Here is a 27155-nt window from a genome sequence, read left to right as displayed (position 1 = left end):
CCCCTTTGCCAAAGCTAGCATAGAACATACAGTGTTTTGCTGGGCTTTCTTTACCTTCTATGCATTTCCAGTCTGAATTTCTTATTAGGGGAAAAACATCTTTCATTGTGGTTATAAAAACAAGTTTACCAACATTTATAATTTGCTGCAATTGAACTTTTCCACAAATCTGCCATTCATAAATTTTAAATGACTCACAATATGCTTTGCACTTCAACAATTATATTTTAAGTAACCAAGTCCACACGTGCTCTCTTTTTTCTAGCAACCCACGTGTGCTTGAGAGAAATTCTGAATACACTTAAAGTCTTCATTTTACATATTGTATGTAATCAAATTTTTTATTAAACGTTGCCAAGCAATTTGTCTCATTTAAAACACGATGCTAGAAGAGGTAAAGGTCCATTAAGCTGTTAATTGCACACTATAACTCTGATTTCTTGAAAGTTATGTTGAATTTAATTTCTTCATATATTTAATTATGTATTTACCTAATCCTGTGGACACTGCTATTACATTGGTCAGGTATATGATAACAAATCTATACAACCATGCCAGCAGCAAAATTTTCCAGTGTAGAAAGATAGTGAAAAAAAAAAAAAAAAGTATTTTTTATTTCCATTTCTTTTGTTTGAGTCTGATATGGGAATTTTCACTGAACAGGTACAAAACACAGTTCTACTAATGCAGAAATACAAGTACACCCTAAAGGCAAAGTGCTTCTACTGCAGTAATGACTTAAGTGGTTTGTGAGCTCCAATTCATTGCAAGTAAACCTCAATTGGACTTAAAAATGAAAGTCATTTGAGTGACACCAAAAATGTTATATGCTACTGTTTTTAAATTACTTATAATGAAGGTCAAAAAAATACTTTAGGCTGTAAAAATACATCTGAGCTAACTCCAAATTATATAAGCTACATAAAAGCATTTCCAAGAAGATTGCCACTATTCATATAAGACTCTGAAGTGGCTTGAATACAGGCTTCGGTATGTAAAAAATACCATCAAATCATTTGAATAAACTAAATTCAAGAAACAACAACAGTTATGTATATGTATTAGCTAAAATGTATATTAGCTGATTAACCAGACATTACTTCAAATAACATACATTCGTAAAATAAATTTAATAGCCATCTTTATTTTATTTTGTACTAACTGGAATCATAGCAGGGAAGTTGGAACAAGGTGATCTTCTAGGTCCCTTCCAACTCAAACCATTCAGTGGTTCTATGACAATGAAATTAGACAGTGGAAAGCATGAAACATATACTTATTTCTCCCAAAGGCAAAAAAAATTCTCCCATAAGTTACAAAAGCACAGTATCACTTGAACATTATTATTATTATTTTTTTTCCCAATAAGCTGTAAAGATCTCTTCAAAGCTTAGCACATAGGTCACTCTAGAAGTAATGCCTCCTATTTATTTCCTTGGAAGCAACAGCAGATACAAAGAACACAGTAACAGTTTTGATAGTACACTGTAGCTAAGAATTTGCTTCAATTTCCAACTGAGTTATCTCCATTAGCTGTACACTTTTGCCAGTGACGAAAAAGAGCCTGCATGCCATGCTCATAAAAATCTGTTTCAGCAGAGGTGATGCACTGTTTCACACCAGCTATGATAGCTCTGCTGCTAGGAAAATGTTGTCTATGCAGTTCACCTTTCATTGGGCCAAGTGATGGAAGTCAGAAGGTCTCAAGTCTGGACTATACAGTGGGTATGATAGGACAGACTAGCCAAGATCAGCAGTGTGCTCCAAAGTCTTTAAACTGGTATGGGGTTTGGTGCTATCGTTTTGCAAGAGAAAGGTTGTCTTCTCCTCTGGTCTGACTCCAGACATTTGAGCCTTCAGTTTAGTGTTATGATGTAGTTGTCAGAGTTGATAATTTGTTTGGGTTCCAAGAAATCCAGAAAGATCATCCCTTTCCTACCACTAGAGACAGTGTACGTCACCTCACCCATTCAGGGCTGCATCCTGAATGTCTTCTTTGATGAAGATTTCACATCATCACTCCACAGACTGTCATTTTGTCTCTGGCTTGTAGCGGTGACATTACAACTCATCACTGCTAATGATCTGATCAGCCTTCTATTGGCTCAACAGGTCCTGACAAACCTGCATATTGTGCTCCTTCTCTTCTTATGTGAGCACTTGTTCCAACATTGCCACCATTGTTTCCAATACACTGAAGCCAATACCCAGCTCCATACACTGCTCCCTGGCCATAATCTACCAATCTGCATGGATGCTCTGATTAATATGCTCTTCATTTTATGACAGCTATGCATGGTCATCCAGAATGTGGCTTGTCTTTCATGTTGTACATTTCAGTAGTTGTGACGACCAGTTACATCCTCACTGTGCTCACTGTTTGGTCTTTAAGTTTTCAGCAAGCATCAAAGAAGGCCAATAGGTGCTATTTTATCTCCATGGAGGAATTCAATGTCACACTTTCGCTTCATACATGAGATGTCATTTTGTCACACTGCTCCTCTACTGCCATTTGTCACGCAGCAACAAAATGTAATGGTGGAAAGGTTCAGCCTCTACTGCTGTACACTACCACCATCTGCCTCCGACATCATGGGCCAACATAAGGGGCATTACTTTCAGAGCTGCCATCATAATTAGTGCTGTATATTTATTATGCCTAGTATGAGTCCCTTTGTCTGGGGGAATCTTTTCTCTAAAGCACAAGATCTGACCACAGGAAAATCTTTACCCATCTGATTTTTTAGCAGCTCTTTTTCCAAGCAAAATTTTTTGGCCAGTCCCTTCCCACTTTGGAAGGTTTTTTGACAGCTCTCAAGTGGCAGGTATGCTTCATTGTGTACAGCAACATATTTCACTGCACTTTTCACATGGGACAACTACAACCAAGAAAGACCAGAATACACAGGCTTTAGCCTTTCTCTTAATGCTTGTGGTAACAGCTCTGACTATCATGCAGTACAAATATGAAAATTATCTTCACTCTTTTTCCACACAACAGAAGAAATACCAGAAAAAAATAAATTAGAGGAATCCCAAATTTACAGAAGACAAGATCGTAAGTGTTTTGTTAAGTATAAACAGCCTTGAAACACATCAGCACTATCTTCAAAATTACAATAGCTGTTCAGGGCCCGAGACTTCAGATTAAGAGAATTAAATTTCCAAAACTCAGTGGAGTGTGTGCTTATTTAATTAAAAGCAGACAATTTCATTTGCACTTCATTGTTAAGAATACCACCTATTATATATCACACTTTGGCACTGCAGCTTAACTCCAATTTGTACTAAAAGCATACTTCATCAAGCTCATTTTGAAGTTCATTATATACATTAAACGTCAGTACTATTTGCTATAGCAATCTCATCCCATTTAGATGTTTAAACAGGCAAACACAGTCAGAAAAACTTGGAGAAGTACCCAAATGGTATAAGCTTTTCCAGATGAAGTCTTCTGCATTTGACACACAACTGTGAGCTGAACTATGTAGCCTTGACTTTAGATTTTTACAAGTATGGCTAAAGGTGTTAAAAACCACAGAGTTTTCTTGCTTATATCTGTGCCTCTAAAATACCTGCATTTTTTATAATTTTCCCATCACAAATGAAGCAGCATATTATACTTTTCAACATAATTTTATAATTTTTATAATTACTGGAATATCTCACAGAACAAGAAAGGGGATTGACCTTAGCAATGGATTTCTCACTGGTTAGATAGAAATCCACCCTTCTATACCGTCTCCTAACCATACAAGTAGCATAGAACTTGGTCTGTAAGATAAGTAAATGCCAAACATTTTGTCTATCCAAGAAATAAAGAGGGAGACCTAAAGGGAAACAGCAGCATCTCACCAAGATGGCCATTTAAGATAGCTTTAAAGTGCTACTAGAAAATCAGGAGCAAAGCCTTCCTACTTTCTTCTGACCAACTGTCAGCCAGGTGGAAAGGAGAAATAGATCACGTTAACTCCCTTGTAAGGAGAAAAGATACATAATATTCCAAAGGTCACATTTACCATGAATTTTGAAAGACTTTCCAAATAAGATTCTTTATTTGAAATCTCCTTACCACATGAGATGTATTGTGCAAAATGTGTAGTGAAAAACTAAACGCCTCAAGAAAGATAGAGAAATGAAAAGAGGCAAAAGAATGGCTAAGAAAAGCCTGAGTGCTGAAAAGCTCTTTTATGTACTGTTGAGTGTGAACACCGTATTCATTACAAACCCCGGTAGCTTACATAAAAGCCCAAAAATGCAGAATTTAACCCTCTAAATTGTCTCACAATCCAAAGCTTTGAGAGAAATTATGAAGTGTCTACACCATTTTATTGAGCTTGCACTAATAGTACTAATGGTACAGTTTCCTCCTGTTTTGACACATTGCAAATATACTAATAAAACCCACCAATTCCATCTACATTCACTAGAAATTATTCACCTTAACCAAGAATTTTGTTCCAACCCTTGCTTCAGTTATCTTGCATATTTCCATTTATTAATGCAGCTCATGCTGCTGCTTAAAGCATCTTTTATTTCCAAGGACATTAATCTTTGCTTACAGCCTTCATAACAGAAACAAAGTTTAAAACAGATGAAAAAACTTCAATAGATGAAATAGGCAGACTAACAAAAGTAAGAATAAATACAGTTAGAAGGATCTCAATAATTCCAGTGTATATTACAAAGCTCTGAGTTTAGGCCCTCATTTGCTGCGTGTTTTCAAACTACTAGTGAAAGCCAGCACATTTAATTTCAAACAACTAAAAGCTGAAAGTGATCATGTTAATCAAATAATTTTCTCTTCTTCAAATCATTATACTTTCCTACAAAGTATCTATCCGTACAAAAATTTCAGCCATTCATTTTGGCTCCATTAATAACAGTATCAATCAGTTTAGAAATCACATTATCACTTTCAAACGAGCATGAAATTTCAAAACAAAAACACAAGGAGAAATCAGCTTCCAACAAATGTATCACATTCTAGAAGAATCCCCACAAAGATGTTCTTCCTTTCATCCTGAAAATCCACTGCGTCTGTTAGCTTCCTCTAATCCATTTGAAATGCCTGGGCAATTTCCTTGTCTTTACAATACTTTTTGACTTCTCCTAGCACCCAGAACATTTCATCAGGTTATATCCCCATTTAAACAATTTTTTATTCTTCTTCAATTACCAAACCTTTGGTTACTATACTGTAGGACTTGTAAGGATTCTACACTATTCCTGCTATGCATTTCTGAAAAAGGAAGGCAACCCAAAACAAGCTCAGAAACAGGGTTAGTGGGGTTTGGGGTGGAGGATAAAGGAAACACCTTAGATGAACTGCTGAGCCTGTTCACTCTATGAAAACAAGAGAATGGGTAAGGACTCACTCTACTTAAACACCTCAGAAAGTGTTAACAGAAGACCTCAAAAAAACCCAGAAATTTTTGGCACCGCAACATATAATCACTGCTTTCTCTCACACCAGTGGAAGAATTTTCCAGGTCTCCCATTTGGGAAAATGAGAAAATTCTTAACCAGATGAAGATTACCCTGTAGTAGCTGAAGACTAAAGCATAAAAATCCTGAAGGTGATGTACATTCCCATACTCTTGAACTGACCCAGCTGGGAATGCACATTTGGACCCAGCTTTCCTGAAGTCTGGCACCCTAAAATCCTTACTGGGCCCTCACATTCCCATTGCATCCCTGCTTGGAGTAAGGCAGTCAGCTTGTACCACATCATTATCCCTCACTGGTCCCTGCCCTCCTGCACTCCTATTCTGCTCATCCTGTTCCTTCTGCTCAGCAAAGCTACTGCATTAGATCCACCAGTTATGCATTCTCTAGTATTCAACACATGGCTCTGCCTACATGCCTTTTACCACAGAAAGGTTCAAATTTTAACCAGGACAGAAATGCCCACAGTAACAAGCCATTACACACTTAATGAAGACAGCTGGCTGGAATCCGCCTGTGCCCAAGTGGGTTCTCAGTGCCACATAGAGGAAAAGAGATAACAACCAATAACATACATAGGAGATTAACTGCAAATTTCAGCAAGACATCAGGTTGCAGAGGGCAGCAAAACAGAAAAAGCAGCTTTAGAACTACAGCCTTTAGCGTGGGTGCTGTAAATAACCTGCTCATTAGAGAAAGCAAGAGCTATAGGCATGTGATTGTCTGGCAAGGCAAATGTATTTCCTGCGCCTGTAAACAAACTGGATGAGCTACAGACAGTCTGGAACAATGCATAAAAGCTAATAGCATTATTAGAGATGAGGAGAAGGCTGTAGTTATATTTGATGTCACAGTGACAGAAGATAGTTTTCAGTCTGTATAACAACTGAGATTAAAAACTGTAATGAAATCATTGAAACACTGCAGTCACCTGCCCAAAAAAAATTTTTACCACCCTTTGCAGATCATAGCTGCTGCTACAGAAAAAACACAATAAAAACTTCCTGAATATATCACTGCCTTAAGAAGATCAGATATATAAACATACGAAAATGCAAACAATACACCATGAACAAGCTTGACTTGGTAATAAAAAAAATAAGCAACACTTTCAGCTATTGCCTTTGGTGAACTTCATACTAAAACTATTTCAGTGGGTATCAGAGTTCAAAGTACTAAAAAGTCAAGACAGGATCATGAAGTATGTGCAACAAACAGTACCAAAAAGCTGAGGAAACTGAACAGTAAATAGAGTCAGAGTTCACATTTTTGGATAGGGACTCAATATGCAGAAAGTGACTTTTTTCCAGGACTGAAGTCTGCTAATTAAAAATGCAGGACGATATGACTTGGGCAGCAAATATGAGTGCAAAACATACAAGCTTTCAAGAAAGTGATACCAGGAATTCAGATTCACTGAGGCACAGATGCCATCAGGGGAACGCTCAGGAACACTATAGCATCTCTTCAACAGCTTAATTATATCAGCAGATGAAGTATTTAGATTGCTTTATAAGTGAAATGAAAAAGATTCTAAATTGAGCACAATATTCAATTTGCTAACTTCACAGAAAAATCCTGAGACTCCGTAAAAAAGGTGTGGTAATAAATTACCTCTGTGCTTCTAAAAAATACATGGATTGTCTTTCCCACTGTGATGGTGTTACAGGTAACACAAACAGCATAGGTTAAGCTTTTCAGAAATGCAATCACCAGTTTTCTTGGTAAAGTATCACTGATAATTGGAAAATTGAGTGTCTGTGGTCTTCAAGAAAGTTGACAAAAAACAGCTGTTTTGGACAATATCCATAATTCAAGATGGCACTCAAGATTTCTCAACTCAACTGACTTGAAGCAAATGGCACAGCTCTTTAATGCTACATAATAATATACAAAGAAAAACAGAAATCCAGTTTTTTTTTTGGTCTCCCACAAGCATCATTTAGAATACACATGACCATCTAGACCAGTAAGGAAGTTGTCAGATTCCCTAAGAGCTGATAAAGAGTAATTAAAACTGTTAGGGGTCCAACAGCTAGGCAGGACTATGATACTACTCCCTTAACAGCTACAGGAACACGTTACCAAAAAAAAATCACAGAAAGGTGTTTCACTGAAGTTTTTGAGGATGCAATTGAAGATTCAGAACAGGGAAGAATATCACTGTTTTCAATTTCTTCTACAAGTCTAAGGAGGAAAAAATCTTCCATGTCATTTTTTAAAGAGACAAAAAGATGAATAGAAAAATGGAATTTGTACTGAGGAAATGTCACTATTTTTAACAATGTGCCTCATTCCAGTTGAAACATCTCATTTGGTGGCACAGGTTCCCTCTAGCAGGAGCCATCAGGTCAGTGCCAGAAGAGCAGACTGAACATGCAGCTAGGCTTTATGAATTTATAGAACATGAATAAACATGGTGGCCTGGGTCCAAGTAAGCCTGTATCATTCCCTACACTCTGAGTGTTCTTTAGAAAGCAATGGAACTTATTCTCCATTGCTTCTTTATCACAGCCACACTATAAAAGCAGGTTCCTCAGGTTTCCTTTTCTCTGAACACAGAAGAAAAATAAAGGTCATACCCACCTTTCTTCAAATCTCTGCAAAACACACTCTAACCACTCCTAGAAATTAAACTCCGGATTGCCCAAGGTTAGCTAATAAATTGTGTGTTCATACTCTAGCAATCTTGACCTCCAGATTTTAATTATTTTTACTGAAGCATTTCTTTTTCCTTTCAATAAATGAAACACTCCAGATTTGTCTGTCTGCAACTCAGAGAGCATCACCATGAACGTACAAATATTATTCACTGCTATCTCATCACAAAGGTATAAAGCTGACTAGCAGAAGACTAAGATGATATTAACACATTCCTTTCTAAAGCTTCAGCACATCAAAGTAACCGAGAATGAATTTATAAAAATAGAAATGAAAGTCCATCAGCAAAGTTACAAAGCAGACAGATTTCACTGTTTTTTAAACTCATTCTAAAGAAATAGTATGTCTGAATGCTTTTCACTACCTGCATAGGACTACAAAGAGTAAAACCAGAAAAAGTAACAGATCAACTCCCAAAAACCTTGTTTATAAAATTGAGATTTTTATTTTATGCTTACTAGTCATTTGATTATCTTTTTTCTTTTAGTACTGCAAACTAAAACGCAAGTTCCCACAGTTGCATAAAAGGACAGGTGTTATCAAATGAAAAACGAGAAAGCATCTGTACTGAAGTTCTTGATGGGCTGCTGCTCAGCACGTAAGAGAGCACAGAATCAGGTACTGCTCGTGCCCCAGATCAGTGTGGGCACACTGGGATCATTCCATTGCACTGCTATGTAAAATCATTACATGGACCATCACAAAGATGATCACCTCTCTCGCCTATTCTGCGCTTTCAAGAAAAACTATTCATTATTCATAATTGTCTTCTCATGGTACTTCCGTTCACCACAGAGCCATTCTCAGGAGCAGCCTTCCCACTTATCTTCACTGGCTGTGACATTTCAGACTTGTCCTACAGCTGAACAGCTGGGCCAGAAAAAGCAGCATTTGCATGTGGCAGTATAAAATAAGCACGTAAAAGGGCTGAACACCATCCCAGTTTTGAAAGGTGGTTTCCAAGTGAATAGGTGTCATTAAAGAGGAGAGCATGCAGAGCTCATATGTCACTCACCCATATGGTCTCCAGCTGATGACCTTTACAAAGAACAAATCAATACTAAGCAGATCCTGCATCTACTATTTCTTACTGTGTATGAAAGGTCAAGCAATTTTCATGTATGTATCAGTTCGAACATTCCTTTTCCAGACACTGAAGTGTTTAAACAAGGAAATAACCAAAGAATGCTTATTTCTCACATATCACTGTTTCAGAACATGTGATAATTTAAAAAGAGAGTTAGACCTCATTTCAGGGACAAACTATGAGATTCACAGAAGGAATGTAAAGCCTTACTTCGCTATCATGAAATGATCTCTAAAAATACGCTATAGATTAAATTATTAACAGGGTTAATAGGACTGCTTCCTCACCAGAATTCAGTACTACCTGCATGTTTTATGCTGAAGTAATTTTGAAAAATATTAACCTTTAAGCTGTTTATATTTATTTTAAGCAGCATGTCTGCTGTACCTTTTTTCATATGTACATGCAGGCCACAAAGATTATTCTCCTCTTACCATCTCCTTTAGATGGCATAGATTGAGAGAGGCTTCTATAAAAAAAGATGATTTGGTTCTATACTTAAACATGATCCCATTTAGTTCAATGCCAAATCCTTTTAGCTTCAGTGAGAAAATTCTGTAACACTCATTTCCATAGTTTAGGAGACTCCTGATGAAGAAACTAAGCTGAAATTTGAGGGCTTTTTACCCCTCTTACATTTCAATTCCCAAAGTAAGCTGAAGTTTAATGTATCTCAGTACCTGAAGTTCAAGTACAAACATCAAAACGCTACTAAATTCAACAACACTGTTTGAATGAAAAAGGTACCCCGTTGGGTATTTTAAATGCACCCTAAATGTAACAGTAGAACATCATTCTGGCTCTGGTTAGAACACAACACTGAACTATTCGATATTGCAAGTATAAGATCTACAAGGACAATGTTTTAAAATATTCAGAAAGCTAGTATTTTAAAATGCTTGCATATGGGAAAAAGGATATCTAATACTCTAATGAATTTCTGAGTTGCATTATCTGCAGCATCGTGAGGACATGTTGCCACTCACATACTGCAGCCATACGGATTGGAGCAATGGCACATCCAAACTTCCGTAAGCAAGGTCATAAAAAGGGTCTATAATCTTTTTATGCCTACATTTAATACTTTTAAGAAAGGTTTATTACAGCTCTTGCTTCCTCTTCTCAACTTCATTCATGATTAATATAAAGATTCGCACAACATTAAAAATCTCTCCACAGTTCGTTTCAGAAGAGAAGCAATGCTTTTGTGAATAGGGTTGCTTTTGATTGTTCTTGTTGTACTTCAGTTGGTAAGCCATTTTGATTATTTTAACCTGGTAAATCATAGAAAACATACATTAGCTCTAATATTTAATTATTTACATTATTTTAACGCAAATCTGTATTCTAACAGTGCTTTCTGCCAGTCAAACAAGTACCAAAGCAAAACCAAATAATAGTTTTATATGGAGGAAAAGTGTACATTGCCAGATTAGGAATGTTTCTGCTAATGCTGTAACCAGCAACATCAACAAATACCAATTAGCAACTAAGTTTTGTATTCATCTTAAAGATTTATTACAAGGATTGGACTAGATGTTCTTTAAAAGGTCCATTACAACTCAAACCATCCTATTATTCCATACCTGATTACTTGCTCGTGGCATCTCATCAGAAAACCAAATTTAAAAATTAGAAAAAATAATCATAAGGTCACAGGAGTTGATCACAAATAGAAGTTACACTTCTGGCTGTTGCCATGCACCAAAAGCAGAACTATAAGGAAGCAAATTGTTTTAAGGTATCTGAAATTACCCACAGAATTATTGTTTCATCAAGGAAATCTAGCCTGTGAGCTCTGATATAGGACAAAACTGCCTGCCTCCCTTTTGTCATACTGCTTATTTTGACTAGCTGCAAGAGCATGGAAGCATAGATATTTAATATTCTTTTATTGGCTTTTAGATAACTGACATATTGACAGGTTCTAGGGCATTTTCTTTCCAAATTTTTACAACTGTGTCTTTTTTTATGATTATGCTTTTAAAACTTTTATTGGGGAATAATTGCAGAATATCTACAGGACTAGCTGGCAAATTACATTTGCAAGACTGGAAATGTTCATTTGGATGCAGAGTGCTCTTCATTCATTTACTTATTTTCAGGAGAAAAAAATGAAAACACTGGTATGCTTATGGCATCTTCCATGCAGCTGTTATAAAAGTCACTTAAAAAAATAGGATCCAAGATAAAATAAGCTGAAGCTGCTGGCTTTCTGTAAGAAATCTATGTTCTTTCTTAAATAAATCTTAAGTATACAGAAAAGGTCTATTTCTTTGTACCTTGTCCATGAATATATACTGTCCATACAGTATTATAGAAGTTATTCCAAAACAGCTACAAAGAACACTTTCTATTGTACCTTGATAAGAAAAATGATTCAATGGCAACACTGGAATATTACAGTAAATTAAAATCACAAGCTGAACACTGCATGTGATCACACAGGCAAGCTCAGCAGACTGTGGGACTGTAGGTACTGCTGTACATGGTCCTAAGCATCTGATGTTGAAGACAGCCCTTCCTCATAGATTCTATTTCACTTAGGCTTGTGTTAACAGATTGTCTCATCCTGCTCGGCATAAGACAGAGTTCGGAGAAAGGAAAGAATACTTTTTCAGAACATTTAGGAAAAAAAAAAAAAAAAGGAGAAAGTTTATACCCAGCACCATCACGCAGCTAAAAAGCTCATGGTTTTGTTGTTTGGTTTTCGTTTTTTCTCTCTTTTTTTTTTTTTTTTTTTTTTTTTTTTTTTTTTTTTACACCCTTATAAAAGCGCACTCAGAAAAGGCAAAAAGATGTAAAGCAGATTTTTTTCATTTTAACTCCAAGCACTACAATGCTATAGCTCCACTACTATTGATCTGAATTCTGTAACGTGTTTTGGAGAAAGGTTTGCTTTCAAGATGATGATAATAAAGGAATCTGTGACATTTCTCACCCTGGGCAAAGGGTGCCATTAAAAGCAGGCCAATCAACTCTGGTCAAAGTATGCATATCTAGCAATGAAGACATTCTATAAAATAGCAAGAGGCACATAAAAAACCCTCAAGATGTTAAACTAAGTACCTACATTGTGTACTTCTTCACTTTGTGCAAACCAATGGTAAAAAAACAGCTCTCAGTGTGCTTTATTCTGAACTCATGCAAGGACAGTTTTTTAGAGATTCAGTTCCTTCTTGCCATGATGCTCAACTGTATTTTATTTGTCTTTTTGAACTAAGTGACAATAAACTTAAAAAGCTATTATCTCAGTAGAAGCATCTGTTGCACAAGTATGTACGCATTTATTACTCTCTCTGTGAAGAACATACTTTTTTTTTTTTATAAACTACTCCAAACCACTACACTTTAAATAAAGTCATCTGAATTTCAGCAACGTCTTTGCACTCATTCCACTTTACTATCTACTTTACCATCTTATTAATATTCACATTTGAAATTCTAAATTCTAGATCTTAATTAAAATTGTAGACTTACATTACAGCATTAATTTAATAACAGGAATTGGAGAATTGGGACAACTGGGAGAAGAAGAAATAGACTGTCTCGGACTGCATTCAACATTTGACTGCCTGAGTGCAAGGTATTCTCTGTAGATGTGACAGACAAACCTCAGAAAATGGCATCACATCAAAATGATCCAAACAGCACAGGCCTAAACAAAATGAAAAATATCAAGTGCATCACACAACGTCTGAAAGAAAGATTATTCTACCTGTATCGGACATGCTCGATTGTGTCGTATGTCAGTTTGCTGCTGATATTCTGACTATGAGGGTTGCCTAGGAGACAATGGAGAAATAGAAGTTAATCATAAATCACAACATAGGTACTAATTTCTTTTTCTTTTAACAAAGTATTACACCAAGCCAGTCTGAAAAAATGACCAAGAAAGATTTAATATTTACTTTGTAGGCAATGCCCTAAAGCTCCTTGGAACAGTTAGTCAAGACATATAACTAAAGAAAACAATTATGACAGACCTTGAAACTTCAGCTGTATCTGTTACTAGTACTTAGGCAGTTCCCTTAACAAAAATACAACTGCATCTGTACAAATAGGCTAGCAAAAGAAAGCTGAGACAGAATGCACATTAATAAATACATTCAGGGACTAAGACATAGTTAACAGACATCATATGGAGGCAGCAGACATTCATTACTGGACACCACTTATGCTCCTATTGCTCATGAAAATAAAAATTTCACTGCAACAGTGGCCACCTTAGTACAGCTCAGAACAGACAGATGTTAACAATTAAAACAGTACCTAAGAAGGGCATAAATTTACCTCCTTGAGCAAAATAAGCTAAACCAACATCCACAGATGAACAACATGCTTTCCTTTCAATAAATCCTTAGGAAAACACATAAGCATTTTTGAAAGAGAACAAGAAAAAAGTTACCAATTAATACACTATTCAGTAATTCACAATAAAATCTACTTATTTTAAAATTTCAAAAATCAGTGAAGGTGTTACAAAGCATGTTGAGTGAAAGCATTTAAAAGAATAATAACGTCTAGGTACTACATCTAAGGTTTGAGCTCTGATTTTTTATTTTTATTTTTTACGTCTGATGTTGCATTTCTGTAATTTCCAATTCAAATATTCTCAATTTAGAAGTGAGAATCTCTTTTACTTACATCCCTTCCTCTCATTTACACATACAGTATCTTAAACGTAGTTCTTTAGGCCTGTAGATTATCACCAAGAAAATAAAAAAGGGCAAGCTGAATTTCCCCTTCATTCACACCTGTGTCCATCAAATAAACTCATACAACAGTTACTGCCCTTAGAGTAGCAGATATAAGTGAGGAAAAAAAAATTTCACCAGGCTAGGGATTACATTATCATTTTAAATTAAAGCAGCATCAAACATGGAATTTGTTCTCACATAGCATTGTAGGTACTGTGAAAATCTGGCAGCACTACTATTTCTATTCATGACCACTCAATTGATTCACAGATTTAATTTTTTCTGCCACAGATGGCACTTCTAATTAGAAGGGCCAAGCCCAAATTTGTTTGAAGTAACTAAGATCAGAGTGCATATGTTTCACTTCACAATGGCTGCAGTGACAGAACATTAATTTTAATATCACTGACATTCACTACCATAAGAGATTTTGTATGTAATCAAATCAGTGCATCCTTTTGTAACTCCAAAAAAACAAAAAGGCTACCCTTATTAAGAATAACATCTAGTTCATAGAAGAACTTGAATTCACATCGGATCCGGGACTTGTCAACATTCAGAAAACAAGAGGGGAAAATGCTACAGACAAGGGCGCATGACATGAAGTTTTGCCAAAACTTCTCTGTGGCTTATCACCCAGGTGATAAGCACATGCTGGTGCTTTAATGAACACAGTTCTCTTTTGAAGAGTGATATCTAGTTCCCAGATGAGGAAACACTTTGCTCAATGGATCAGGGAGCAAAAGGAATACATAAAACCAGAAAAAAGGACATCTAGCCCACAGATATTAACACACAATAAGAAATTTTGATGACTTCAGAGGGACTACTAATAGCATATATAGGTAATACTGCAAAGCATTTTTTTTTTCTCCTGGATGAGTCTCTTCTAACATAAACTGTGTCTCACCATAACAATAACTTCCAAACAAAGGATGTTGTCTTTGTTTAAAAGCACAAGCAGCATGGGGTTCTCAGAGAGATGATAATGTCCTGAAGAGACTGGAGAATTTAAGTGGAAGATCCGTGGAAGAAATAATACTAGGTAGCACTATACTGCTCTAAAGCCTTAATAACTACATCTCCATCCAGATACTGTGCAATTACAAACACATCAAATTCACATTCCTTTTCTAAGTACCAAACTGCAGCGGACCAGAAGAGGCTTAGCACCTATTCTCTGCCTAACTCCACTCTATGTTAAGCTTTCTTTCAAACAAAATGCTTATGACGGACCACAGTCACAACAGTGAAGGGTCTACATAACCTAGTCCCACATAACTGCTCTGTACTTCTCTTGTCATACTATCCACCATCTACTGCCAATTTCTGGCAGTCTGTAGGCTGGCTTCCCTCACTATGTGCAAAAAGAGCAGCAGCTACCTTTCAGTAACAACCACACGTTTAGGTCCTTTTGTCCACATATTAAAAAGGGCAAGATTCACAAGGGTGAAAGCAGCCCTGGACAACGGCAGGAGAGCAGTTCCCATTTGTCTGCATCCCACCACAAAGACATGTCCTCAGCCACTAAAAAGCAAAGCAAGGGAGATCTAAAGAGATGTGACCTCTCCGTAAAATCACTGGTCTTCTAAGTGCTCTATAGCAGTGTGAAAAACCTATCTCCCAACAACTCAGCAGGCCTAGTTTTGAACTACTTAGGTGAAAAGAATAATGAGAAGAATAATGGAAACATTGATTCATACTTACTATAAACATTGTTTCTGAGGTCATCTGTAAAAGCTGTAAGTAGACTTTCAGGGAAAAGCGTGGAACCTGCGTGGTCAAGGTAAGTCATCCCTAAAACAAACAAAAAGATCAAATCAATGTTTTTTCTTAAATACTTAATTCTAATTTCTCATATACAAGTAAGGTACATTATACATGGATCCACACTGAAGTACACAACACAAAAAGCTGTTCCCCCAAAGTTCCTAGTGTATGACAGTTCTCTGACTCAGAAGTCCACCCCGATTTCACCCATTCACCAGCACAGTTTAAAAAAAGTGATACAATAGAAGCCCGGTGTTTTGATTGCATCTTTATAATTTTTAACTAGAAAGCAAAATACTGGAAGAGATCCTTTTCTTCCAAGTTGATATTACACATCGTTTGAAAAGTTCCACCTGTAGAAGACTGCACAAGCTACTGCCTTGAGCCACAGTACCTTGGCACTTCTAGACACTATTATTATTCTTATCTCAATAATTACTACAAGTATCAACAAAAACAGTGAGTTGTTCAGTCTGCCAAAGAGGAGGCGACAACCATGTTAACTGGCATGGCCTGAATCATTCTTGAAGCCCAAAGTTTAAGTTTTAATGCCTTTAAATATTCCTTGCCAGTCTGCTGCACTTAATGTTTGATTCATTTTTAAAATTCCTTTTTATATTTTTCAGTTATTGCAAAACTTTTAAATAAAAGCTTCTTGGAAAGGGAGGCTTTCTCGTGTTTGACCATTTTAGGTTTCTTAATCTTTAGCAATTATTCTTCCATTTCTCCAGTGTGTTGCATGTCCTTTATTAGTTTTTTCATTTCACTTACCTTAAGTATTTCAACCTATTTCAAATTTTAATAATGATGAATACGATTAAGATTAGAATTTAATAAGTATTTTAAAAGCCTTTCCTTTCCACAGGGATTTAAAAGTTAAGCTCAAAGAGTTAAGCTTTAAATGAGAAGTCCTGACACTTGGAAATACATATAATTATAAATTACGTTGCTGTAGCAGTGATTCAGTGGGTGAAGCTGTGAGACCAGTAATGACAAAACCAGTCTGGACACCCATCCCTTCTTTTATTTTATGAGAGAGTCCTCCACTGCCTCAAGAATTCCCCATTTATAGTGCCTGGTTAAAAGCAGATTTTCTTTTTTTTAATGAGTTGAAGTTAATCAAGGAAAAGTGTTTTGAGGTGCTTAGAGTGAAAGAGGATGGAAAAATACTAGACCGATTTATTGTATGTACCACCTTCCTGGGTTTTTACTTTTTTTTAATCATAGCATGGACTAAAAAGCAGTATGAAACAGTACATACAATCACACAGAGGTCAAAATGAAGATTCAGAAGGCATATGGTGAAACCTGGCTGCCCCACAGTTAGTCTGTATGGCAAATGCCAGCAAGCAAGCTTCATTTCAAGAAAGTGCTTGCACAATCATAACAAATCACACCATAGCAGACATACCCTTACATCTACACGTGTTTACTATGAATATGCAATGTATACTATAAAAAAAGAAAAACCAATATAGAAAACTGGCAGAGAAGGTATTTTCATGCTGTAGCTAATGCAAGGGAAATGCATTCATTATAAAAATTGCTCTAGTGCTGTGACATCAAATATCAAATCTGCCCATTTAAAGATGATTCAGTTTCACTCATGAGAAACTGCTTGGCATCTCCCAGCCTCAGAAATGGAGGTGCTTCGGGCTGAGCAGGGCAGCTCCAGGAGACAGTCAGGTCTCCACTGGGGATCCCCAGACACCCAGCCTCTCCTATGCCATAACATGACCAGCTTTACCTAACCAGGTTACATGCAAATCACACTGTCAGAGTCACCACAGAGGCTGGTTATATTAGCAGAACACTGGGATGTGACTCGGAACCCACAGCTTAGTAGCCAGCGCATCTAGCTCTGATATAGAACGGAAGTAACTGCAAGTACATAGAATCACAGAATGGTTTGAGTTGGAAGAGACCTTTAAGATCATCCAGTTTCAACCCCCTGCTATAGGCAGAGACACCTTCCTCTAGACCAGATTGCTCAAAGCCCCATCCAGCCTAGCCTTGAACACCTCCAGGGAGGGGGCAACCTGTTCCAGTGTCTCACCATACTCACAGTAAAGAATTTCTTCCTTTTATCTAGTCTTAATCTACTCTCTTTCAGTTTAAAGCCATTTTTCCTTGTTCTATCACTACTACCTGTTCTCCTAAAAAGCCCCTCCCCAGCTTTCCTGTAGGCCCTTTCAGGTACCAAAAGGCTTTCCTCTGGACCCACTCCAACAGCTTGATATCCTTGCCCCAGAACTGATGGAATACTCCAGGTGGAACCTTGCAAGAGCAGAGAAGAGGGGCAGAATCAATTCCCTTGATCTGCTGGTCAAGATTCTCTCAATGCAACCCAGAATACAGTTGGGCTTCTAGGCTGCAAGCACACACTGCCAGCTCACGTTGAGTCTTGCATTAACAGACACTCAAATCCTTCTCCTCAGGGCTGCTCTTAAGCCATCCTCTGCCCAGCCTGTATTTGTGCTTGGGATTGCCCCAAGCTAGGTGCAGGACTTTTCTCTTGGCCTTATTGAACTTCATGAGGTTGGCATGGGCCCAGCTCTCAAGCCTGTCCAGGTACCTCTGAATGGCACCCCTTCCCTCTAACGTATCACCTGCACCACTCAGCTTGCTGTCATCTTGCTGAGGGTGCACTCAAACCCACAATCCGTGATGCCTACAAAGATGTTATTCAGCACTGGTCCCAGCATTAATCTCTGAGGAACGCCGCTCATTACCAATCTCCATTTGGACACTGAGCAATTGACTGCAACTCTGAGAGCAACCGTTAAGCCAGTTCCTCATTCAGCGAGTTGTCCATCCATTAAATCTACTTCTCCCCACTTTGGTGACGAGGATGTCATGTGGGACAGTGGCAAAAGCTTGCACAAGTTCAGGCACATGATATCAATTGCTCTTCATTTATCTATGAATGCCATAACTCCATCAAAAAAAGGTCAGCAAGTTTGTCAGGCACTATTTGCCCTTGCTGAAGCCATGTTAGCTACCACCCATCACCTCATCTTTGTTTTTTTTTGTGTGTGTGTGCTTTAGTAGGATCTTCAGGAGGATCTGCTGCATGATCTTGTCAGGCACAGAGGTGAGACCAACTGGTCCACAGTTCCCTCTATCTTTTTTTCCTCTTCTTGAAAACTGGGGCTGTGTTTCCTCTTTTCCAGCCAGCAGGAACTTCACCAGACTGCCACAAGCTTTGAAGTATGATGGATAAGAGCTTGGCAACTTCACCTGCCAGTTCCTGAAAACCTGTGGATGGATCTCATCAGGTCCCATGGACTTCAGCATGTTCAGATTCTTTAAATGGTCTCAAACCTGATCTTCACTTACAGCAAACACATCTTCCTTTTCCCAGTTCTTACTTCTGCTTTCTGCAGCTTGGGCAGTGTGACTAGAGCCCTTGCCAGTGAAGCCTGAAGCAAAGAAGTCATTGAGCACCTTAGTTTTCTTCATATCTTTTGTGACCAGGTCTCTAGTTTGCTTTCAGAGATGGCCCACATCTTCCTTAGCCTCCCTTTTAACCCTGACAAACCTGTAGAATTTCTTCTTGTTCCCCTTTATGTCCCTTGCTAGATTCGATTCTAACTACTACTTTTCTGTATCCTTCCAGGTAACTCATTTCTGCCTACACTACCTATAGGCTTCCTATTCGTGTTAAGTCCAGGAATTCCTAAATAATCCATGGAAGAGTCCTGGCATTCTTGCCCACCTTCCTCTCTCTCAAGATGGACTGCTTCTGGACGTGAAGAAGATGGTCCTTGAATACTGACAAGCTTTCTTGGGTCCCTCTTCCCTTCAGGGCATTATCCCATGCCAACCTGCCAAGCAGCTCCATGAAGAGTTCACAGAATGTTCTCTGAAGTCCAGAAAAAACAAAGGCAGCCCACTCCTCCAAGAGAACAGTGCCTTCCAAGCAGACTCATGTGAAACAACACAAGCAAAAGGGACTCGAGATAATAGTTCCCCTATGTGATATTTTCAAATTTGATTCATTACACAATCAATTCAGGCCAACATTGTGACTTTACTAAATAAAGGTAAAGAACACTTCAATTCATTTCTGAAATACCACCTCCAGGTCCATGACTTGGAATTCTTAAACTTTTATGATACCTTTAATGCTGCTGTTTAATTGAAAGCAGAATAGCATTTAATATTCTCTGTACTGCCCAAAAAATGAAAAAAAGGTGCTCATAGAACTTGAGACAGCACTCAAACAAATACCTTCATTGCTATTGCACTTTTATGCTGTAGCTTTTCCCCTTCCTGTCTTATTTCAATAAAACTATTTTTTTTAGAGGAAAGAAAAAAAAGCACTGTGGCACATGCATAACACCAGCAAACAAAAGAACATTAATAATTTTCATTGTTTTTCCCCTAGTTTAATAACACTTGCTATTTTAACTTTATTGAACACACATTAACGAAAGATTTGTCAGTATATACAGAGTAATCTAGTTCCCTGTTTCACCGCAGTATTTTGTATATAGCCTGTCAGCATTGTGAAATTACACTATTTACAGCAAGTAGCACAAAAAGAAAACAATATGATCAACCAAAAGAAAATTAAAATACACCATTTGTTAGGACCTGCCTTCTTTATTTGGGAAAAGCATAAAATTTAGTTCAATTTACATACTATTATGCAAGGAATTGTAACTGACTTCATTGATCAAGTACCAACTATTTGATAAAACTACATTTCAGAGGCAGGTTTTTTTTTAGGATGGTTTTCAGAACTCCTACTATGTGTCAACTTCAGTTACGTAAAGTTATTTATCAACAGTATCCAGTCATATGCTATAATAATCACATGCTAATATTGCAAATTATTTCTACATACAGAACACCCTGGAAACAAATGTGAACAAGTCTTTCCTGCTCAAAATTAGAAAAAAAGAACAAAGAACTCCACTTGCAAAATAAATAGTCCCCTGTTTTTCTTCTGTGTTAAAATTCACATGTAGAACAAATATTCACTATCTCCGCATACCTTGATTCTTTGTAAAACTTCAGGCATGCAATAAGCACAGCCTCAGATATCACAGAACTGTAGGGGCTGGAAGGGACCTCCAGAGATCGAGTCCAACCCCACTGCACTGCTTTGCAGCCCCCCTACAGCAGGCTGCACAGATAGGTGTCCACATGAGTCTCAAATATCTCCAGAGAGGGAGAATCCAAACCTCTGTGGGCAGCCTGTTCCAGTGCTTCATCACCCTCACTGAAAAGAGTTCCTTAGCATATTGGGGCAGAACTACCAGTTTATGGCCATTTCCCCTTGTCCTGTCCCCACAGACCACTGAAAAGTTGGCCATGTCTGTTTGACTCCCACACTTAAGATACTTACAAACATTAACCAGATACCCTCTGAGTCATCTTTTCTTAAGGTTGAACAGACCCAGTTTGCTTTTCCTCACAGGGGAGATATTCCAGGCCCTTTATCATCTTCATGGCCTTCCACAAGACTCTCTCATGGAGATCCTTGTCTTTTTTGTATTTGGGAGCCCAGAAGTGGATACAGTACTCCAGTACGCTGGGTGACTATTCAGTTTAATTTAACACTCCTATTTTGCATGTATACTTTTAGATCTCCTAGTAATTAGGAAACTCAGTGTATGGTTATCATGCTGTAGACAGCCTAACCAGAGGAGAACAGAGAGCATGCAGGCAATCCCAAGATGTCCTCCTCCCTACACCACTGGAGAACCTACGCCTGGTCATCCAGCTTGTATTCAGCTATATTATGACTTCTTCTGCTATGTGACCTATTCCTTTAATCGTTAATGTTGTTCTTGATGCTATACATCACTGAGTCTTAACTGTACATCAACCACAAAAATAACCAATTTACCTGCTCTGTGCATGGCTGCCTCATTTCCTCAACCTTTTGCAACCCTGTGATTCTTTAGCCGTGGCCCCACAGGTGCTTCCCAGGTCTCAGACAGAGCAGAACCCCCCTCTCAACTGATTATAGCCTGTCAGTCAGGCTACCAAAGCTTCCATAATGAAAAATAAAATGGAATCATCAAGTTTGATTGACAGATATAATTACAATTCAGTGGGATTATGTACAAAACATTGCTTGGAAATACATACAGGCAGAGCCCTGAGGAGATGGTATCTATCTTAAGTGCAGCAACATTAACAACAAACAGTATGAAATCGATTGCATGAAAACAAGCTGAAGGCAAAATACAGCATTATCTGTCAAAAGATAAATATAAGACTTCCACATGCCAAAACAACGACGACAAAACTGGAATAACCCAAGTTTAATAAGTGACAATATAGAGAGGAGAGGGGTCTACAAAGGAAAGTGAGCTATCCTCTGGACCACCAAGTAGCTAACAGGTAGCATCACATCAGCCACTTCAAGTTAGTCTCACTATCTATGTCAGGTGCCCTTCAGAGGCTGCTCTCACTCTTCACTGACTGTATAAGAGCTGCTTCTAAATTAAATGCCGAAAGCAGCTCTAACTATGCTGTGTATCTAACCTTGAAAAAAGCACCTGAAGTCTCAGGATGATACAGTCACTGATATGCCCACACACCTCACAGATGGATAAAAATCCTGGCCCTGCAAAAAAAAAAAAAAAAAAAAATCTCCAAATGTTAAACGGAAAAAGAAAAGAAAATGCTACTAATACAGCTTGAGAGTGGATTTTGTTTGAAACAGAACATACCTAGCATTTTGTTAATATGGTCAATTACTTGTTATTTATATCTTCAGTTCTTACTTGGCATCAATATAGACAAAAGCTATCAAAACTAGATTATGCTTTCTGAATGACATGCTTGTCACCTATACGCTGCTAGACAAATCAACATTTTGTGTCCCTTGCTTAGGATCAGGAGCTCTTCAAATGACCCCAAAAGCACAGTACCTGAGCAACAAGGCTGCAGACCAAAAGCCTGAAGAGTCACCGTACCACTGGAGGAGAACCTGGCTCCCAACTGCCACCCTGAGCTCAACAGCACTTGGAGTGCTCCCAGGTCAACCCAGCAACCCGCAGAAAGACATCGATATTTCACAGGTTGCTAGCCAGATACTGAGTTCTGTGGGAAATCGGTGCTTCATTAGTGTACTTGAGTGTTTGACATGATGAACTGAGTAAGAAAGCAAAGCATGAAATATTCAACTACATTTATACATATTAACTTCCCATTAGTTCTCTCCACTTCCTGTTAGTTCACGTTATTCGTTCTTATTGCACTATTAGCTTCAGCAAAGCAGTCAGAATATCAAAACAGTTTGCAGTCAATATCATACACCATCTTCACTGTACTTTTCAGCAGGGACCGCTCAGACTCTACAAAATTAGGTGGCCAAAACCCAGTTTCAATAAGCCCTGCCTCTGTTCTATGCCCACATATAGTTTACAGTATCCCTACATAGAGCTGACAGCCTGCTGGTATTGAGGCCTTGCAAGCACTAAATAAAGCAAGCGTTTTATATTTAAGTCATACCCAGCCCTATGAAATGCATCTTTCACAGCTGCAGGAAAAAAAAAAAAAAAAAAAAAAAAGAGTACGTGCTGTCAAATTTCATCATTTATGAGCTCCTGTGCTAAATGAGACCCCAGCAAACGGGTCAGTGAGCATCTACCTTGGTTCATGCAGCCCACCTGTAATGCAGTTTTATAACAGGCTCACTTTTTGCCCACTAGGGCCTGATTAGATATCGACTGCTGCCAGTACAGTTATTTCCACAGGCTCCTGTAACAGGTTGCATTTCAGGTTCTTGCTGAAGCCTTCCTTAGTTCTGGGCATGACTCAGAGGTACCTCAGCCACAAGCAAATAACATACTGCAGCTTACTACCTCATCACCTCCAGATAAAATACAAATTGCAAGTGATCCATAGATATGCAAGCCTCCAAACTGCAACATACCCAATCCAAAACCCATTTTCACACGTCCTTATTGAAGATGCTATCTTTCAGTCTCCTTTTACCCCTCTTCTCTCTCATGCAATTGATCAAATAATAGGAGTTCAAAGAGAACACAGTTCCTGTTCTTCTACTACCACAAAATGTTTTTGTTGGTTTTGCTGAAATTTTCACAAAAATGTTCGCTTTTGTGCAGGAAAGCAGCATCCAGAATTTCCACTGGCAGTTGCAACACGACAGGAGAAAGCAATATGTAAGGAATCTTAATACTAATGGTCATTAGCTAAACACTCTTATTCTACATCCGCCTTCATTACCTTCTCTTTTTATTGCTATAAAAAGACAGGCTTACAACAACATGCCAAAATAATATTCGAAATTGACTTTTCTAGTTAGTTCTATTTCTTGCTCTGTGGCCTGAATCAATTGGATTCATACAAAATCCAAATTAGTGACTTTAAATATCCCCTGCAAAATACATTAAATGAAATATACAGCAACATACAGAAAGCTTTCAAAATGTTTTTACTGGTTTCCAAAAACACTAGGAGGAAAAACTAAGGTTGAAAGAACAGAACAATTAAAAACAACACAACCACAAGTAGTAACCTTGTTCTTCTCTCTCTGGAAAGCAAGTTTCAGGAAAAGTTCATAGAATTTCAGAAAGCCAAAGTTTACTTCCCTCACCTTAATACAAAAAAAAAAAAAAAAAAAAAAAAAAAAATCAGTCCTGAGACTAACACATCCATATCTCTTGACTTACTGTTCCTAACTGTTTTTCAGTTCTGTTTCTAGACTGGAAAAAACAAATACATGTGTTTCAGTATTTCATCTACTACTTAAGATATAATATAACATCTGGTGGGAATTTCATTTTAATAAGACATAAAAATCCTTGTGTTTTATTATGGAGATGAGACATCACTATGAAAAATGACTAACTTTTCTACTGCATACACTTCCACTTCATAATAATTTGAAGCAAATCGCTTCTCAAGTAAAACTTCTTCCCTTATTCAAATAGAAAGCAACCTAAATGGTAAGATTACGCTATTACCTTACCTTTACTAAAGCTCATTGACTGCATTAGATGCTGATTTCACTAATATCGCACATTAAATATATCTATTTCTTATTTTATTTTGTTTTGAGAAGAGAATATAAAGAAATACAGAATATTCAATAACTATTTTTCTAATGCCTCCAAAAACATCATAATACTTCAGCACAAAAAGCATCATCCAACTGGGAAACAACAGTTTTTGCAAAAAAAATAAATAAATAAATCTAAGAGACATAAATAAGCTTCCACCAATAACTTAGCAGGAACGCAATTACATGTTGGTGTAAGTGTTCTATTAATGCCTCCTTATATTTGAGCTAAATTAGTTCCTACAGCTTATTTTCCATTAATTAGGTGCCTTCCCAAGCACAGATTCAAAGCCTTCAACAATCATTTCCAAGAAAGTGCCAAGAATGAGGTCTGTTTATCACAAAGTAGCATTACAGTAAAACAAAGCTTTTCACAATAGCGAAAAATCATGACAGCTGCAGAGCTGTGCTAACTAGTTTTGACAAAAGAAATGAAATATCAATCTCCTAACGATTAACCTCAAACATAGCTATATGCAAGAGAAAACCTGCTTAACACAGGCCCACTTTTACTTATAATAACATGCCACTTCAGCATATCCCCTGGTTGTTTTGTTCTTTTTTCTTTTTTTTTTTTCTTTAATTTTGGTAAAGCCCATTGTGTTTTAGGAAACTAAAAGAAAAAGAAAGTCTCCTGAAGTGCTGACATAAGAGCCTACGTTTGGCTTTCTTGTTAAGTGACCATTACCATGCAACACGCAGGGTTTGGAGGTTTGGTCTTTACTTTAAAAGTAATTTCAGACAACAGAAATCCACTGCTGGTTATTGTCATGCAGCTTTTTAGAACAAGTCTGTGGCTTTTCCAGACATTACCTTTCACTGGACACAGACATTATCATTCCTTGCGCTGCTGGAATCCTAAAGACTGAAAATACACTCTCAAAAGCAAAGGGCAGACTAACATGCAGGGGCTGTCAAGAACCACCTGAACACGAAACTTCACTTCTTTCCTCCTCCAGCCACACCTCCCAACACTCGCAATCTATTGGCAGCCTCAGATTCATTAGAGTTCTTTGACCTTTGCAGGGTCGCAGTGGGACAGAAATACCTTTTCTAAAGTCCAGTGACTGAAAAGGAATCCAGCCAATATCTATTTGAATTTCTAATTGTATTACAATGAATAACCAAAGCAGAACTCTGTCTTCAGTTCACAGAGACCTTACCTCTGTGAAACAGAGAGGACTACGTTCAAACATGAGCATACGCAACAGCAGCCGATTCAGAGCCTTTGAATTAGTTATGGGCTCAGTTGGGCTGAGTTAAACCATTAACAAATATGCTAAATCAGCACTTCCTAGATGTACTGAGCTAATTACCTTTTTGGTTCCAAGCCAAGCTAGCGAGCTATACTGTCATCTGCACAGAAGCTTAAGCAACCTTTGAAACAACAGAAAGCTTTCTTTCTTGACTTGCTGGCCTATGTGTACTGCTACCTCCCCTCCAATGGCACCTATGGACATCTTTAGACTCCAGGGGGTTTGTGTGCACTCTCCAGAAGTTCAGAGACCAACAAAAAGGAGTAGGATGCACACAAACAAGGGTTACAATTGCAGGTGACAGATCACCTTGCTACAGTCAAGTAGCATCAGCCACTTCTTCAGAAGGGTACCAAGATATCAAGGTGACTGAGTGGCTCCTTGAAGGATGTGTTACACACATTTCCAAATATATATTTGGAAAGATGTCTTGGTGTACACTACTGAGATGATTATATGAATAAACACGTAGAAGTAACACTTGAAGGTGATAATTAGTGTTTTCATGTTGCTTCTTATAGAAGAACATAAGGAAAAGCATACGACTCTGGAAGACTATCTTCCTTCTCTCTCTTCCACACTGCTCCTCCAACTGTACATTCTGATATTTCCAGTCAAGCAATAACCAAGAAGTCATCACACCTTCTTTCAGTCTCACTCATTTTGGTATAAAGCAAGAGAAGCCACATGGAAACCAATGCAATAATTCCAGTTCGTTTCCCTTACATCATTAGTTTAAAAATCAATCATTTGCTTATAAGAATGACATTACAGACACAAAACTCTTTCAAGGCACAAAGTTTTATTCATTCTAAGGTACTACTCAACTTCCACAAATTACCATGCTATCCAAAAAAAAAAAAAAAAAAAAAAAAAGTCAAGCATCATAGCAAAGCGTTTCATGGCTTCTTTTAAACACCAAAATATCTCTTCCCTGTTTCATTTACAAAACAAATAAAAGGATAATCCAAAACTCTTTTGAAGTCAATGGGATATTTTTTGTATCTTTCAGAAAGTAAACAGATTACCTTCTAGTAGATACCAGCTATGTTAATACAATGTATTCTTGCCACATTTTTTAAAAAGTAGGATAGGAGATACCTGAGAAGTTAATATATTTCTGGTAGTACTCACAAATATCCGAGTATCACGAACCCAATAACAGACTAATATTACTGATATAC

General features: G+C 37.6%; 1 protein-coding gene across 1 annotated transcript in view; it reads right to left on the bottom strand.

The window, feature by feature from the left end:
* MOCOS (molybdenum cofactor sulfurase) overlaps nucleotides 1–27155 on the bottom strand; it is a 210083-nt gene that overhangs the window by 166098 nt on the left and 16830 nt on the right. The window contains exons 2-3 of the mRNA XM_042839828.1: nucleotides 15604–15693; nucleotides 12915–12981 (exon numbers count right to left, since the gene is read on the bottom strand). Of these exons, the coding sequence (XP_042695762.1) occupies nucleotides 12915–12981; nucleotides 15604–15693 (157 nt within the window). The remainder of the gene's footprint in view (nucleotides 1–12914; nucleotides 12982–15603; nucleotides 15694–27155) is intronic.

This window comes from Centrocercus urophasianus, unplaced genomic scaffold, assembly GCF_019232065.1.
Source record: "Centrocercus urophasianus isolate 14NV4802_14NV808 unplaced genomic scaffold, USGS_Curo_1.0 seq_11, whole genome shotgun sequence".
Lineage (NCBI taxonomy): Eukaryota > Metazoa > Chordata > Aves > Galliformes > Phasianidae > Centrocercus > Centrocercus urophasianus.
Note: the sequence above shows the minus strand (reverse complement) of the source record. Positions and strands in the feature narration are given on the sequence as shown.